The sequence below is a fragment of the Colias philodice genome, chromosome 1 (assembly GCF_061535455.1).
Source record: "Colias philodice isolate Cphi_HAF_F1 chromosome 1, ilColPhil1 Martin Lab GWU primary, whole genome shotgun sequence".
Lineage (NCBI taxonomy): Eukaryota > Metazoa > Arthropoda > Insecta > Lepidoptera > Pieridae > Colias > Colias philodice.
The window spans coordinates 11,581,283-11,599,650 of NC_143086.1; the positions used below are offsets into that span (position 1 = coordinate 11,581,283).

Consider the following 18,368-nt stretch of genomic DNA (forward strand, 5'->3'; position numbering starts at 1 on the left):
TCTTCCGTAGTCGGGGAAAATTTTGGGAAAATTTTCAATATCTGGTAACATAACACCCACACAGAAGCACCGTGTACGTACAGTGCAACGGCGAAATGACAGCACACATAGCTTTATGGAAATGACGATAAATTATTCGGTTTAGTTCGGCAACGCTCCATCTGTCTTTTATTTTGTAATCTAAGGAAAATAAATAAATTTCACACTAGGCTTTAAAATAAAACACATTAATACAAAAATATGTTTTATTAATTCATTACATCATTGTAAAACCCATACTTTTAGAGATTTTAGAGAACACTAAACCGGACAAGTCATTTGAAACAAAACTAAACCATTATAAGAAATGGAACCTACAAAAACCGCCAAGTCCCTTTGTTATACATATATTGTTAGGATCTTACATCAATATGGATTAACGTGACAATTATAAAATTATCGTAAGGTGAACTTTTTATAAATTGCTGACAAAGTACTTACAATAAATAAAAGCTATTTCTTACTATTCATTGCGTCATTTTCCTGCATTTCTAACGATTAGTTCATTTTCAGTTTATATATTTTAAGAACTTAATCGTTCACTATTTAAACGACGCAAGGAACATAATAAAATTATAAAAAAGTGAGATGTAAAAACATATAGATTATAGGTATATACATAAAAAATGTTTAGACTAAGACACTGTTTACTCTGATCGTCCTATTGACAATATGGTAATTAAAAAAAGCTCCAAATTAGAAACAGTACAATAACGTGATGATCTAACACTTAAATGATACTGTAATCTTATTCACTATTATGTGTTAATCTGTTAAATTGCGTTGAAAATAAAATGGACTTGGCGATATTAAAAAAGGTGCTCAAAAAAACGTAAAACGCAGTTTGCAATAAGGAAAGAAAAACACTGAAATTTTATAGACTTGTCCCCATCAGATTATCGTTTGACATAGCAATTGAGAGCTAGCAAAAATGTTCTGTACAACATTAAACATCGGTTTACATAATTGAAATGTGTCAGTTCAGTACACCTTTAGTTGATTCTTGTCGTCGAAGCCGGCGGAATGGCCAGCGTTGCGAACAATAAAAGAGTTCCCATCGAAGTGCATTCGCCTCTCGCCGCGTCTGTTCACAAAAATCCGCCTTACATTGCCGCTACGTGATCAGAATCTTACGATTACTTCAATCAGCCTCATGTCAAATAAATCTATAGCAACCAACTGATATTGCGTGCCTTGTTTGAGGCATGCGAATTAAATGTCAATCAGTAAAAGACGACAGGTGCCTATCTAAACTATCGTAGGTAATCAAGATTCATTTCGAATTTATGGTTTTTCCAAGTAGCTTCATAACAAACAATAAGGTCTTGATAATATTGCAAATTTCTTTGTCTAATCAGCTTTTGTAGTAAGTACCTAAGTACTTACATAGTCACGAAAATAATAAAAAAGTTAGAGAATTGAAATTATAAATAACAAAAATGAAAGAAAGGGGGAGCACTAATGTTTTTAATATGGCTGTAAAATTGAGAGGAATTTAAGTTTTTTGATGACGGCTATTTAAATCAAGTAAATCCAATGAATAAACTGCTCTCTTTTGTTTTGTATCTCACCTCACGAACAAATGCTGAGTCTGTCCAAGCGAGGCAGTGCAGTGCAGGAAGGGGCTGGTTATGGAAGCCGACCCATTGCTGGGACTCGTGCGCAACTGGTACTTGTGGCTGCAGCGGTGGATTCTGTGAACATTGCAACAATTAAAATACACATTTAAAAATTATAACATGTAACTTTTGAAAAAAGTTTCCTTAGAGCTAGCGCGCAGGAGCAACTTTGTCTCCACAACTATTTTGTCTCCGCAACTATTTTGTCTCTCCACCCATGGGCTAGTGTGAAAGTGCGCGCACGTAGCGACGCAACTCCCCATACAATTGATGGGAGAGACAAAATAGTTGCGGAGACAAATTTGCTCGTGCGCGCTAGCTCTAAATCTAGAATTGATACGAAAGATTAGTTATTCATGGTAAACATTTGTTGATCAACAATTTGATGCGGGAAACTGTTTACTCTGCTGCGCGCAGTATTGCCAACAACTCTGCAACAAGTTGATTAAATTTTGTTGTTAACTAAACAAATGTTTGCGGTGAATACGGAGCTTAGTGAAATTCATTAAACATCACAATGTTTGAAACTAAATTTTGCCATTACTTACCAATAATTGTAGTAAAATATTAGCATTATAACCTGACAAGTCCATCAGCAGTTTGGCTGACGCGAACATTGTTGATGATCCAATTGTCGATGCCATCGTCTGTGAGCCAGTATTGGGCAGCTTGCAGGAGAGATAGCGCCTCGTTTACGTAAGACGGCCCGTGGCGGGACTCGCTGCTGAGGCAAATTAGGGAATATGCGAAAACTTTATTTCATCTCATTGGTAAAACTGAGCCTCTTTGAAATTGATAACAAAAATTGGGAATAAAAATAACCAGGTAACATCTATTGTAGGGAAATAAGCCCTTAGAAAATATTTCGATAATTGTATGTTACATACTTAATGATCATGATCATTATCCGAACGAACACAAAAATCTGGAAAAACAACCTTTGGTAGGAATTATTATCTTAGAAATATATTTCTTGTAAAAAATAATCGTTATATAACTATGTAAGGTATAGATACATCGCTCAATGTCTTCTAATAAGCCTATTAAAGAAGTAGGATTAAATGTAAAAATAAGTACTTTAGAACAATCATGGCTATTGGTTGAATGCTATTAACAAAATACAATCTGAACAAGTAGGTATTAAAATATAACGATTAAATTTTTTTTTAATTATTGCTGTCAATGTGACGATTTTTTCATTTAATCCATTATTTAATAATTTCTAGGTACTAAGAAGATGCATGCATGGATAGGTTCCTCTACTAGTACATAGGTAGTTATTTTTTTATTTCTAGGTATAAAATAAATAAACGAACATGTACATTTTCACTACAAGTAAAAAAATGATCCATCGTAAATAACAATAAATTGATCAAGAATTCTAGTTACGCCTTTCTTAATGTTCTATTATACTGCACGTTCAAATCAATCATCTACAAAAAGGAAAAATGCTTAATGAAAAATTACTAGTTATCTAGTACTCCCAAATAAAGAATACCAACTAAAGAATAAAGATCACCAAACTAAAGATACTCGCAACAGATTCGACAACTACTAGCAACATATCGGCTAACTTGTAGAACACATTGAGAGTGAAATCCTGGCTCATGTCCAGGAAAGTGTCCGTGGTGGTCCGCGTCCCGGCCGCGTCCACCAGGTACACCAGTGCGCACTGTTCCGCCGTGAACGAGACGCCCTTGTACCACATCTTGGCGTACCTTCAGAGATTACGCTAGTTACCACTCCGTAGAAACAACTAGACTATTATAACTTGGAACAGGTGAAGCTCTTTTTTGGTTGCATCTTAAATAAATAAATAAAATAAAAAACACTTTATTGTACAATGCACAGATATACAATACAATAATATACAAAAAGAATCTTCACCGTACAAATTGGCGGCCTTATCGCTTTGAAGCGATTTCTTCCAGGCAACCTTGGGATATAGGAAAATGAAAAGATTGAAAAAGGTAGATAGTGCATATACGAGGAGTGAATACAAATAAAAATAATAGATATGAGTAAGTTATAAAATTACATATAATATAAGAAAGAAAGAAAACGTGCAGAAGAGGATATATAAAAATTTCAAGTAGAGAAATAGGTAAAACAGAACAGATACAGAATGACTATGAGGACAGATAATATTTTTTAATTGCAGCTTTAAAACTATTCAAAGTTTGCGCTTGCTTTATTGCGGTTGGTAGGGAGTTCCACAATCTTACGGCTTGCACGGTAAAAGATGAATCATAAAATTTGGAGATGTGAGCAGGCATACAAAGCGTAAGATTGTTAGAGGAGCGCAAATTACATTCATGAGACGAGCCCATAAATATAAATCTCTTTTTTAAGTAGGAAGGAGTTCTGGGATCGAAAAGGATTGAGTACAGGAGGGACAGGAGATGCGTATTCCGGCGAAAATATATACGAAAATGTACAAAAATATTAATTATAATTTACGTAATTAAAAGTACTACCAAAAATAATGTAGTTCTAACTTTAATCTTAAAATACGTTGTTTTAAAATAATATGCAACAAAATGTTCAATCAAATATAGCTGACGAAAACAGCACGTTAGGTACATGTCGGAAAAATATAAAATCTATTCTCACGTTCCACATCGCTGGAAGCCGATGGCAAAATGTGTTGAATAGCACTGGGGAAAATGCATTTTTCAGATAGAATATGTGAGCTTACTGAATGTAAATCGATTTGACAGCTTAACGACCGAAATATTTACGAATCATTTTATATGTATCTATATTTAACATTTATCACAGTTGGATAATACATAAGTTAACATAACCAGTAAGATATCAATTAGCCACCCATGAACAATTGTTGTTGGCTAGAATTGTAAACGACGCGGTCCAGAATCGAGAGTCGAGAGGCGTCAGGAAATTGGACATTGACCGCTCTAGCTCACATGACTACGAAGTAGGATGTATTCCATCCGGTGTCAAACCGAATGTTTCGACTTCAACGTCCTATAAACCTAGGTTATAGGACGTAAAGGTAGAAAAAGTATTAAAAGTGTTGGCTAAATTAAATTTTCCGATGTAAGTAACTAGACCAAAGTCAAACATTTATTATCAAAGTTGGAAATTTTTATAGAGTATAACTACCTAGTTAGTACACTTTACTTTAGTAAAGTACACTTTACTTTAGTTTGTAGTTACTTTTCGGCAAATGAAAAGTAATTAATACTTATATGTATAATATAATTAAATCGTGGTTGATGCAAAGGTACAAGTAAAATGCACTGCAACGCTACCATAAAAGCCAGCGCTAATAGCAATAATTATGTTATAATAAAATGATCGAAAATTTTAATTGCATTTCATTTTCATTACAAAATCAATTATATCAGTTCAGTGTTGTGTACATAAGTTGCGTACGCTCGCCGCTTTCCGAGCTTTGAAGCAACGGATATTGACCTGCGGTTTGGCTTTTCATTAAAATCACTGCCTGTCGCTAGTAGCGAGCGCAATTGAAATTCACTTACAAACAAACTGTCCAAACAGTCTAATATTACAGTTTCTGGGTGGGGAAATTGTGCATTTAATGAAATGGGTGCAAAACATTTATGTTTTGTTTTATCACAACTTATTTTCGTAAAACATACACCTAAATACCTATACAGATAATGTAAAACAAAAATACATAATATGTGCAAGGAAGGTCATATTATACGTGATGCTAATTAAAACATTAATGCAATGCAACTTTGTATGCATGATGTTTTAATTCCCTTGATAAAATAAAGATGAATAATTTTGACGTTCGAGCAATATTGCGTTATTTTAATATCAGGCGCAAATATACATTGTGATTTGTTCGGCGACTCTTTACATGTGTTTTGTTGTTATTATTCGGCTCGCTTACCGCCATCACTACCAACTTGTACCGACACCAAACACTGTTTCAATTTCTGAAATTAACGACACTACATACCTACCTTATAAAGCACACTCAATTTTAAACTTTGTTGGAATGAATATTAAAATGTCGACTATATTTATTTACTCTACATACTATGTAGCTGCCCAGACAAATTGAAATACTTCTCATCTCATATTGGATTGACGGGGATTGCGAACATGCGAAGTTTAATAATGGATTCTGAAATTCAATTTTCATATGCAATTTTCATATATTTTTATTCCGTAATAACATCTGGAGGCACAATAGAACGAACCCAATATGATCTAACTATGCACAATAGACGAGCATATTATTAGGTTTGTTGTATTGGAACATAATTATATTGTATCAACCTACGATACATATTACACATTTTTCATCAAGAAACATCTATTACCGATTCCTATATATATCTACTTACTTGTTATTCCCTTGCTGGTGGCGAGCCTGTATCTCGACTCGGGAGCCATAGTGGTACACTCGACCGTTCGGATGGATGAGGGCCGCCGCCGCCCCTGAGCGGGAGAGCGCCAAAATTATGTTGTTCTTCGCGTTTGTCACTCGCACAGCGCCGTCGATCGTCATGTCCACCCTTCAAATTATTAACTACGATATTGCCTTCCATAATGGCACTTTACGGTACTAATAACCGCATTATGTCGATTAAAATGTATCGATAGACTAATACGTTTACGTGCTTCGTTCGTTTCTGTAGCTAATAATGGATATTGGTCTTAACTAGAGAAATGCTCAGGATTTGAGAAATTGTAATTTATATTATCATTACTTTACAATTTTGTTACCAGCAGTCGTAGTTATCATAAAACACACTGATTAACGTTCTTGGGCGGATAAATTGATTAATAATTTTATTATTAACATCCTCTTTCTTATAAGCATAAAATATTGCAATTTATCATTGCGACATAGATATAACATGGTTTAGTATAAGTAATGCAGATAAATTTAAATTTATTACGGAAATTAAAATTTTGCAATTAGCATTTATATTCTAAGCTTATTTTAGTAAGTAAGAAGTCTATTATTTTATTCTTTAGAGAAAGTAGAAATCGACCTAAGTTCCAACAATTATACTTAGATAGGATTCCTATTGTAAGATCGATATTGTCACGGCTAGACCATGCCTAATTAAATGCTCTATTGAAACGTGAATATCGGAAACTCTACTGATGCGAATGTTTGAACAGCAATACGAAATTAACATTGATTGGTAATTAATTGACGTTTCGAATGCATCACGGCTTTGTGCATGAATTCTCTTTAGACATATTGTTGTGCTGAAATGTATCTGAGGGTCACAGGTGATAATGTTAATTTGAAAAGCACTAGGTACGTAATTTTATCACTATCAAACCATAAAAAATTGTTATCTGCAATTAATATTACATATATTAATACAAAGGACTAAATTACACAATGCAAACAAACTTTCCACGAAACATTTAAGAAAACGTGTTACAATTACAATTTATTAAAGGTAAACAAAAAGAAGCCAAATATTTTTTCAGAAAATAAAAACTTAACTAATTATTTTTTGATAATGTAAATTACAAACAATTTATATAAAGAGCGAGAAACAAGCTACTAATGTACGAATAAATATTGGAACCTCTTCACAATGGGCAGCTTTGAGCGAGTATAGAGGCAATTTCACGATAGTGTGAGGGCCTAAATGTCTATGATCGACCGTCATAGACGTCCGTAGATTTTTCATAATCGCCGTAATGGCGGATTGGCGGCCAATATCGACGATCATTTGTTGGGCCAACGCTGCCCTTTGTGAAGAGGGTCCATCAAATCTAATCATCCACGTACTTGACGCGATCCCTGAGCCGTAAACAGATAGTCCCGTGCGGTGTCACCGACGCATTGTACCCGGCGCCACCGACGACATCCGTTACCTGTGGCCACGGAACCATAAGGGTGCACTCACACACATCAGTCACCGTCACGGCACGTCACCGGACAGGATTAAAAAAAAATATGTATCAATAGTTCTAGTATGACTCTGTTCCCACACGACAGTCGCCGGCACGAAATCTATCAGTGACGTCACCGGTCAGGCACGTCAAATAATCTTTCCATACATGTATCATACTTTTATCCCCACTCACCCGGTGCCGTCACGTCTCAGTTCAGTCAGCGTCGTGCTACCGTCAATAATTGCTACATGTTCTCTAGCGTGACACACGTCTAATCACTGACTAACCTGATGTATGTGTTCAATGATTCAGTCAAACCGGCGACGTGACTGACGGACAACATGACGGTGACTGGTGTTTGTGGATACGTACACAAACCGTCACCGATCAGTCATCGGTGACTTGACGGTGACTGATGTGTGTGAGTGCACCCTTATGCACGTTTCCGGTATACGGAAACAAAGGTCGAGCAAGTAAGAAGAAATATAATATATGAAACAAAAAGTAAGACAATCGTAGGTAAATTAATATTTTTTTGCCATATCAATAGCTATCAAAATTTTAAAGAACTACCTACGATAATGCAAATAATGTTAGAACTTAGAACAATAATAATTAATAAGTAATTTTTTTAGTGGAATATATGATAGATTGTCTGTAATTTTCATTTAAAATTTAAATTTATTTTCCAACAGTAGGTAGCCTCAGAATGCGATTTTTATTTTAATAGATAACGTGGCGGCTATAATCCTGAATACATTGGCCTTCCAACAGAATCCCAGATGCAATCCATTAAGATAAGCCAATTAAACACCAAAGCGAACTACCTAACCTTACGGTTTGGATTTACATAACGTACATACCAAGTAAGTACACAAGTTTTAATAACTTCTAAATGTTGCATTAAAAAGTTATTTTTCATGTTCCACAAGAACAATTTTGTGAAACATGGATCTAGGTACCTAACTAAGTGTTTTAACTTTTATTCAAAATATAGGAGTGACTTTTTTTTTTGAAAATACAATTCTTTTTTATTCTGGCAAATAATCGACCAGCAGTTTTTAGTTTTTAACAAATTTATTTATTTTTTATTTACCAATGACCCCTTTAAATAAAATTATCGGAACCTAATATTCACTTAATTTAATAAAATAATTCACAATAAATATTATTTAGAAATTCCCTTCACGATGAGTCTATTATTCTTTACAAATAAAAAGTCATTCTACGTAACAATAAGGAACCTAGTAAATTAAAATGTATGTATAGCTTGTATAGTTGTATACTTAGTATATATTATTATTAGTCTGTGGTATAGCGTAAGCGCCAAGGTCATTACCCTTAACTTTAACCCCGGCTAGTTACCTCAAGTTCTCTCCAGGTGTCAGCGTGATAGATGTCATCGCCGGGATAAAAGGGTGCTTTACGTTGCAACGGCGCCCGCCATGGAGGCTGCCATGCAGTTGCACCCACTAACTCCGCCTGCCCTAAACCACCCTCGAGAAATTTGCTGTAATCTTGGAAAGCAGATAGATTCGACTCTTCCTGTGTAAAAGAAATTTTAGATTCGTCATCCGTGGTATAATAATTATTAATTACTAATATTAACAATTAAGTGCATATTATATTTTACAATCTTTATATGGACATTTTTACCTGATTATATGAATGTGCTGTATAAACGCTACGTGGGCGAACTGGCATTACGTCTTTTCTAAAGTCTGCACTAGCCATTCTAACACTTCTTCAACTTAAAACTGTTTAGATCATTCACTGTTAAAATAAAAAATACCAGGTCAACAAAGACTATCGTCGGCAAAAGCTACATAGTACGAATCATTCTTCTGACGACTAAAAAGTGAAGGAAAAAATTAATTGACAGTTTTTTCATTCGCTTTTTGAAAATTAAAAAAATTCTATGTGGCTTAAAAAATGCTTATAATTGGCCAGTATTAACCAACCTTCTTCCACAAAAAATCTTTGTGTATGTACCTACTGGATTGTGCATGCTTATTGCTAACGCAGACCATTCAATTACGCTCTTTTAAAAACGAAGAACACTCCTAATTAAATCACTAGCTTTCCGCCCGCAGCTTCGCGAGCACGAAATTCGGTTACATATTATATCCTTGGTTATATCACATATCATGGTAAATACTAAATAGTACCGAGCCATTATTTACCTGTATTTCCCACAGTATTTCCCAAGGTCTAGACTAGGTATTTTTAACACTGATTAAGTGGTTTATGTGGTGGTTTAAGTGTGAAAGTGTAAACAGACTAAGTTACTTCTCCCCCCCCCCTTACTTAACGATGTAAAACTTAAAATGAAAATTTAAAAAACGTAACTTTTATTAAAAGATATCTTTAAAAAATATTATGGCGCCTGTATTGCAGTCCATTAAGGCATTATTACTACGTATAGAGAGGACACCACGAACAAAATCTGTGCGACGACGACGATCTGTGTTCCATTGCTCGCGTTTATATTATGTATTGTATTGCTGTTTTTAATTAAATCTATTATAACAATGCATACACTTATGTTGCGTACTGATCGTGTATAGTTTGTATCGTGGATGCTTGCGTCTTCGTTCCCGACTATACTTCACGACTTACTTACAATTGACAATAGTGCTAAAAAGTAAAATTCTAAAAAGTCCAGAAGAAGACGGTTTTGAGGCGACGGAGCCCCGCTTCGGGGACATCTATTTTTGTGTAGTCAAAAAAAACACGAACCTAACCTAACCCACACCCCTGTTACCTATTTATTTGCCTAAGTTTTCACTACATACTATAGAACAAAGTAGCTTTCTTTGTCCCTATGTCCCTTTGTATGCTTAAATCTTTAAAACTACCCAACGGATTTTGATGCGGTTTTTTTAATAGATAGAGAGATTCAAGAGGAAGGTTTTCGATTGCTATTTAGGAAATGTATAGATTTCCTAGGCAATGTGTATAAAATAATTGATTTCACACATTTCCGTGCGATTTTAGGAATTACATACATTTCCTAGGAATTTTATACAATGACGGATTAAGTACATACATTTATTATCCCTTTCACACCTAGGTAGTTATAGTTAGGTGTGAAAGGGATAAAAAACATAAAGCCGTCATTCAACGTCATATTTTCTTGTTACAAGTTAATGTTCATACTGAAATCTCCTGTGTATTAGATATATAAGCTTCTTGATTATACTCCAAGATATAACTAGAAAGCTAGGAATGATTTTGTTTGAAAACTTCCTACAGATAATAAATTTATTCAGTATCTGTTATAAAATGTACTTAAAATTTGTTATGACAACATTAAAATCCAACACAACCGTATTTTTGATTATAGTAACACTGCAGGACGGCCACGTTTCGCCAGCCCTGTTACTTTGGTCGCCAATCACTATTCGACAGTCGTCAGTAATTTTTACCATCCACGTCTATACAGTTAAAATCATTAAAAATGAGTGCCCTAACACCAGCACCTGCTTATAAAATTGGAATTGTGAAGCAGGTAATTCAATAATTTTAACATTAAAAATGAAATTTCTAATAGGAGTCAATGTTCGTGATACCTCGTGCCGACTTCATGGGTAGTTTGCCTTGTTGGCACCGCATTCATAACTTCCAAAATATAAATCTAATGCAATTAAAAAAAAATACGAGAAAATAATTACACGATAAACATTCCATTAATTTTCCTTCGGAAACATACATTTTACAGGGTAGTATTATGTCAATAAATATGATCAACCAATATTGTGGTTGATGCCATTAAATCTAGAAACTATTACAGTTTTTGTTTGTTACTATTTAACTGTAATTACTGTAAGCTTCGTAATTGCTAAAGATTTATGTTATTTATAGGTTTTATCAGGAGACACGATTGTTATAAGAAAGCAGCCGCAAGGTGGACCTCCGCCTGAGAAAGTCATAGCACTCTCAGGGATTACAGCGCCGAAACTTGCTCGTCAGAGGACTCCTAACAAGTAAATAATCATTAAATTACATAAATTTGAATGTTTTCTCATGAGTTTCATACATACTACACATATTCCACGAAAGTAAATTACGAAAAAATTTACTGTATAAATATGCTATGATTATCCTTTACTGCCTTAAATTCAAGTACTACCTATATTGTCAAAAAATTTGGTATCAGGTTATTTAAATTTATTATTAGTTAAACTAAAGTAAAATAAGTGAAAGTAAAAGGTTTTTGGGCTACTTTTACTTCATCACAGCTATCTATTACAATTATTGTATAAGGTGTCATATTATGAATTAAGAAACTGAAAAACTTGATTAATTAAACTGGTTTACCTATCTCTAGTAGAATTGGAGGAATGCAGTTATTGCACAATTTCTTACTGAACAAATATTAATTATTGTTGCTATTAGAATCACTGTACAAACAATCATGTTACTTAAAATGTGAATTAATAAAAGATTATTAATTTGATGTTAGTTAATTACCATTCTATTTACAATTTGACTGTAAAACATATTGCCTGGCTATATTTTCATTTACTTGGCCCAGCTTTGCAGCTATGCGAATAATGAATCATTTTGACATTAATCTTCATGATGTTGTTTTCTTCACCTAGATAATTACATGTATGAATTCTATTTTCATATAACAGATATGATGATGAACACATAATATAACATATGTTTCATAATTGTAATAATTTAGAGTAATTTTTTACTATTATCAGTAAATTTACTGTTAAATCGTTTATTATGCCAATTGTTTTAATATTTTGAAAAATGTTATGTCTCCAAAACTCCACAGATCCATTATTTCTATTATAATCCAGAAAATAGAGATTTCAGGTATAGCTACTTACAGCCAGTCCCAATATTGTATGAAAAGGTTTCATTATCTTTATTTTAAAGATTCCTTAATCTTATTAATATAATATGTGAAAGTATAACACTATTGGACAAGATAAAGAATGTCTTTATATACTAACAATTATAAGTATAGCAAACAAAGACAAACAACATTTAAAATAATATAGTTAAATGCGAAAAATGTAAATATGGTGGTGGATAATATCATATCAAAATTAAATTGAGAAATAAGTTACATGCTGACTTTACTATTTGGGCTTTGTGCTATTGAATAAATGCTTCATCTGGGATTCAATTGTAGTTTTTATTACACATGTAATATAAGCTTTGCATGTGCCTGCTATTTATTTCATGTAAGCAAAAAGCGAATGCATTTAAGGCTAAAGGTGTTTTATAATTATACAATAGAAAGATTCATAAATTCTGTAAATTGAACAACAAAATAAAAAAATACTAAGCGGAATTGTGCCATTGCAAATTGATACAAAAATATTTTTATCCGTATCAGACTTTAATATTGTTTTGAATTTTCAGTGACAATGAAACACCAGACGAACCGTTTGCTTGGGAAGCACGTGAATTCCTCAGAAAGAAATTGGTTGGCAAGGAAGTCATCTTTACAGCTGAGAAGCCACCCAACTCAGCAACCAGGGAATATGGAACAGTATGGGCTGGTAAAGACCCCACTAAAAGTGAAAACATGAACGAGGCCCTGCTGGCTGAAGGTCTTGCTAAAGTAAGAGATGGGGGCAGGAATATACCCCAACTTAAGAAATTAGTTGAAATTGAAGATGTTGCAAAGTCTCAAGGAAAAGGTGTATGGGGAACAGACCTACAAGTAAGAGAGCATTTTTAAAATTGACAAATTTTACAACAAAACATTATAAGTTTCTCATTCTCAGTGCAATAATTTTCTTCCAAGTGTGTAACTGACTTCTTTTTCTTTAGAATCACATCAGGCACATCAAATGGTCAATTGAGAACCCCAAGGCTTTTGTGAACAAATTCAATGGACAGCCCGTAAAAGCTGTTATTGAATATGTAAGAGATGGATCAACTGTCAGGCTATGCCTTCTTCCTGACTTTATCCCAATCACATTGATGCTGTCTGGAATCAGAGTAAGTAGTTTACATGTAAAATTGGTATTTCCATTGTATTTCATTTTTAAATAAACCTATTCTACTCATTGATTAAAAAATCTAATTCTGAAGAATTTATTATTTCATATTTAAATGTCAATTGCAAAATGGATGTGTAAAGTTAACAATATTTAATCTTATTCAATGAATCTTAGTGCCCAGCTGTTAAGCAAGACGGTGAATCTGAGCCTTACGCGGAGGAAGCTCGCTTCTTCCTAGAGTCCAAACTTCTGCAGCGAGATGTGGAAGTTATCCTTGAATCTGTCAACAATAACAACTTTGTTGGCACCATCCTACACCCTCAGGGAAACATCGCCGAGGCGCTGGTACGCCAAGGTTTCGCCAAGTGTGTAGATTGGTCACTTGCAGTTATGAAATCAGGTGCATTATATATTTATTGATATGGACATAATCGAACTTACATGAATTACAGTCGCAAAATTCTAAGTTCAAACTGTGTGTAAGATTTCTATAAATATATATTTTCCAGGTGCATCCACATTAAGAGCTGCGGAGCGTGCGGCTAAAGACGCAAAGCTCCGTATTTGGACTAACTACACAAGCAATGCTCCCGTTATTGCTGCAAAGGACAAAGAATTCTCTGGCTTAGTGATGGAAGTGATCAATGGTGACGCCCTTGTTGTGAAAACATCAAACAATGTACAGAAGAAAGTATTCTTGGCCAGCATAAGGCCACCCCGTGAAAAGTATGTAATATAACATTGCTGTAATTTATAATATGTACAAGTTTATTTATAGAAAAACAAAATATTGTTTATTATATCACATTTCACATAACATGCCTTTGTTATAGGAATAATACTGACGAAGAAGGAAAACAATCTCCAAGACCCAAAGGATTCAAACCCCTTTATGATATCCCCTGGATGTATGAAGCTCGTGAATATCTCAGGAAAAAGTTGATCGGAAAGAAAGTGAATGTTACTGTTGACTATATCCAACCAGCGAAAGATAATTTCCCAGAAAAAATTTGTTGCACTGTTGTTGCGGGGGGAACGTAAGTATACACAATGCAAAATGCATTTTAAATAAATGTATGTTGTACTCTACATAATTTTTATTATTTTAGGAATATTGCTGAAGCACTTGTGAACAAAGGTTATGCTACAGTCGTCAGATATAGAAATGACAATGACCAGAGAAGTTCCCACTATGACAAGCTCTTAGAAGCTGAACTGAAAGCTCAAAAACTAGGCATCGGTGTTCACGCCAAGAAAGATATCCCAGCACACAGGATGCAAGATACCAGTGGGGACTCAGCTAAAGCAAAGAAGTTCTTCCCATTCTTGAAGAGGGCTCAAAAAACGGAAGCAGTTGTGGAATTTGTTGCAAGTGGGTCTCGCATGAGGATATACATCCCTAAAGAATCTGTGCTCGTTACTTTCTTGCTCGCCGGTATCAATTGTCCACGAGGCGCTCGTCCCGCGATCGGTGGCGGTGGCATTCAAGAGGCTGAGCCTTTTGGCGAAGACGCCTTGCAGTTCACTAAAGAAAAGTGTCTACAGCGTGATGTCATAGTCACAATTGAGGAAATGGACAAAGCTGGCAACTTCATTGGCTGGCTCTGGATCGACAATGAAAATGTGTCGATTTCACTGGTCGAGCATGGCCTGGCCTCCATGCATCACACGGCTGAGTCGTCTGAATTTGCGCGACAAATTAAGACAGCCGAAGAGAATGCGCGCAAGAAGCGCATCGGTCTATGGAAGGACTACGTAGAAGTGGAGAAGGAAGTCGAAAGGGAACGCGCTCCGGTGCAAGATCGTATCGTCAAATACGATAAAGTAATTATTACAGAAGTCACACCTGAAGGAAGTTTCTTTGCTCAAAATATTGATTTAGGCACAAAATTGGAAAGCCTTATGGATAAAATTCATCAGGAATTCAAGAATAACGCTCCATTGCCAGGTTCATTTGTCCCAAAACGGGGGAACATTTGCGCGGCTCGCTTTTCTATGGATGAGCAATGGTACAGAGCTAAGATTGAGAAATTGGCTGATGACAAGAAAGCTCACATTCTGTACATTGATTACGGAAACCGAGAGGTAGGCTAATACAAAACATACAGACAATGTTTATTTACAATTTTGTCCACATTTAATTAATATCTGAAACAGTTTTTATGATATTGTGAATAATTTCAGGTTGTTAGCCACAGCCGCTTAGCGTTACTGCCCGCGGGTACTGAAGTGGAGGCTCCCTATGCTACCGAGTATGTGCTTCTCGGAGTCAAGTTCCCATCAGACCCTGAAGACAGGCTAGAAGCAGTCCGAGCATTCTCTCTGGATACGCTGAACAAGAAGCTGCTTCTCAATGTAGAAATTCGTGGCAGTCCACCAGCTGTGACTCTCGTAGATCCTACAACCAACTCTGATTTGGGCAGGGTTAGTGATTGTTTTCATAAGATTTGCTGCTTGTTATGCGATTATTCACAATATTATCGAAAGTGTTTATTTTTTACATGGCTTTACTGTAGATATAGATATTCCCTCTTCTTTTGGTAGTGAATTAAGTAGTAGTTTGATATAATGCCAATATGAGAATATTTATTACATAATAAATTTATTTCAGTCATTATTAATTTCATTTTATCACAATCACTAGATACCTGCCACTAGATAACATGAATTAGCAAGATAATTTCTTTGTCACCTTTTAAAGTCTTCATTAATAAATATTAAATAACACTCAGGATACGAATTGAGAACTTTATTAATTAACAAAACAAGGCAGATTGCAGGTTTAGAGGAGATTAAAAATAAAAATGTGTGCGTGTACTAGTGTACACGCGTAAGAAGTGAAACTTCTTTATAACCTTATTTCTCAAAAAATAATTTACTATGTATATGCAACTTTACAGAAATACGTCAATCACGCGTGTAAGAGATAAAAACAAGATGGCGCGTATCGGAAAAATGTCACGCGTAACGAAAAAATGTTACACTAAATTTTTTTCCAACCCCGATAAAGAAGTTTCACTTCAAGAAATAAATTAACAAAACGACCTTTTTGTAAGAATGTGATATATAACTTGATGTGTTGGCAGAACCTGATCAAGGAGGGTCTGGCGCTGCTGGAGCCGCTGCGCGACCACCGGCTGGCGGCGCTGCTGGGCGAGTACCGCGCGGCGCAGGAGCACGCCAAGAGCTCGCGCCTCAACCTGTGGCGCCACGGAGACATCACCGACGACGACGCGCTTGAGTTCGGCGCGCGCCGCTAGCCCGCGCTCTGGTACGACGCGACCGCGTCGCCGGCGCACACGCAGACCTGCGCCACCTGCATGTCGCCGCACATCGAGATGATCATCTACACCGTCATCTACGAGTTCCTCTAGACGCGCCCGCCGCGCCATGTGCACCGTTCGCGTGTTGACTTTTCGCCCCTCGACATCTCCGCGACACACGTGAGATCGTCCCGTTCCGACTCCCGCGGACCTCCATCGGGTGTTTACAGTGTATCAATGGATTTTTAACGTACACGGTTGCGTGTGTAATTTTAATCTAAATAGATATTACAATTTTTGAAATTATTCCTTCGTATCCAGTAAGCTGCCCTCGACATCTCGTCGCGCCGCACATTTAGACGTCATCGGCCACGTGACGAGTGTGCCTCGCGACTGTTGCGTTCGTCGCCGCAGTCGGGAGGTGCGTGTGCGTTCTTTTGTGTCTAACAGTTTCGCTATGTTTCAAACTAGTACATTGGCGTCGTACATTGGATAATCGCGATACTGTTTACACTTTCCATTTGATAAGTTCTCTTTTATGCAAAACTGTTTATCATGATAGCGTTGCCGTGTGCGCGTTTTTGTGAATGTGCGCGTACGAGCCGTTACGAAATACGATAGGTTATAAGCAAATTTTTAAAACGGTTATGTACCGTTTATTTCATACTTTTAAAACACTTTTTTCTACATATTTTATATTTTCGATGATTATGATCTTTATACAAAGTTGTCGAGTAATTACATAATAATGGATACAGAATAGATATATTTATTGTTGTAATTTATTAACTCGGAACATATAATAATTGATTAACTATGATGGTAATAGTTGTTAGAAAAGTAGTTGAGATGGATAGGAAATGTTCTCCATTACACATTGCTAACAAATGGATGTCGTAGTTCAAGCGCTTCTCTATCCATGCTGCAGATGTTTCTTTTTAAATGTGTCCTTGTTATTTCTTATACACTATTTACCGATTTAGAGGTATATTTTTATCTAGATGTATTTACTCAGATTCAATTAGACGCATAATGTTAGTTAAGTGTGATTTGTCTAAATTATAATAAGTCTGAATGCATTAGATGGTATGGGATGACGATTATTGTATAATATTACATTAATGATATACATGAAGTAGCCTATAAAGTGTACACGAGTACTTGCATATTAAAATATTTACACTTCGTATTTCGTACTTACACTTAAATTTACCTACCTCTCGTGCTGAGATGATCGATTTTTAATAAACTGCATAAACATAATAATTTTCAACTTAGGTTATTGATTAAACATTTGGGTACCACACGGTGCGTGGATTGTTAAAAATATCTTGGTATATTAAATAAATATTTAAGGAATTATAAAAGTTGTTTCTATTAAAATAACCAAGCATCAAATTCATTTCATGTGTGTTATTTAACCGTGTTATAGACGAAATTTTTCATTTTACACGTTTACATAAAAAATTCGCCTATATTAGCATACGTGATGTAATACCGCGAATGTGTTAAGTTCCATTTATCATGATAGTACACCAACTTGTTATGAATAAATAAATAAAATATGGTTAATTCGATGGTTCAACGGGTAGAAATAAAACTAC

The 18,368-nt window shown here is 35.2% G+C and overlaps 2 protein-coding genes across 4 annotated transcripts; one reads left to right on the forward strand and one right to left on the reverse strand.

The window, feature by feature from the left end:
* Positions 1 to 313: 313 nt before the first annotated feature.
* Positions 314 to 9,260, reverse strand: fest (wurstfest). Of its 3 annotated transcripts, XM_089699486.1 has the most exons (8): positions 9,183 to 9,260; positions 8,892 to 9,071; positions 7,420 to 7,505; positions 6,005 to 6,175; positions 3,233 to 3,376; positions 2,239 to 2,382; positions 1,611 to 1,733; positions 314 to 1,123 (listed from the first exon to the last, which is right to left on the reverse strand). In XM_089699486.1, the coding sequence occupies exons 1-8, from the start codon at positions 9,258 to 9,260 to the stop codon at positions 1,021 to 1,023; spliced, it is 1,029 nt and encodes a 342-aa protein (XP_089555612.1). In that variant the 3' UTR covers positions 314 to 1,020. The 3 variants fall into 3 exon arrangements, with proteins under 3 accessions (XP_089555612.1, XP_089555604.1, XP_089555596.1); XM_089699478.1 differs by lacking the exon at positions 3,233 to 3,376 and having other exon boundaries at positions 2,239 to 2,379; XM_089699470.1 differs by lacking the exon at positions 3,233 to 3,376.
* Positions 9,261 to 10,873: 1,613 nt separating this feature from the next.
* Tudor-SN (Staphylococcal nuclease domain-containing protein 1) lies at positions 10,874 to 18,131 on the forward strand. Its single transcript, XM_089694325.1, has 10 exons — positions 10,874 to 11,037; positions 11,391 to 11,512; positions 12,915 to 13,218; positions 13,329 to 13,499; positions 13,676 to 13,901; positions 14,011 to 14,227; positions 14,335 to 14,538; positions 14,611 to 15,586; positions 15,686 to 15,925; positions 16,588 to 18,131. Exons 1-10 carry the CDS (start codon positions 10,987 to 10,989, stop codon positions 16,759 to 16,761), a joined length of 2,685 nt encoding a protein of 894 aa, XP_089550451.1. The 5' UTR covers positions 10,874 to 10,986; the 3' UTR covers positions 16,762 to 18,131.
* The last annotated feature ends 237 nt before the right edge of the window (positions 18,132 to 18,368 follow it).

Coding starts and splice junctions, on each gene's coding strand:
- fest (XM_089699486.1), bottom strand. CDS start 9,260: ATGGCTAGTGCAGACTTTAGAAAAGACGTAATGCCAGTTCGCCCACGT. Junction 6,176..7,419: donor CGGCTCAGGGATCGCGTCAA/GTACGTGGATGA, acceptor AATAATTTGAAG/GGTGGACATGACGATCGACG. Junction 3,377..6,004: donor CACCAGCAAGGGAATAACAA/GTAAGTAGATAT, acceptor TAATCTCTGAAG/GTACGCCAAGATGTGGTACA.
- Tudor-SN (XM_089694325.1), top strand. CDS start 10,987: ATGAGTGCCCTAACACCAGCACCTGCTTATAAAATTGGAATTGTGAAG. Junction 13,219..13,328: donor TATGGGGAACAGACCTACAA/GTAAGAGAGCAT, acceptor CTTTTTCTTTAG/AATCACATCAGGCACATCAA. Junction 15,926..16,587: donor CCAACTCTGATTTGGGCAGG/GTTAGTGATTGT, acceptor ATGTGTTGGCAG/AACCTGATCAAGGAGGGTCT.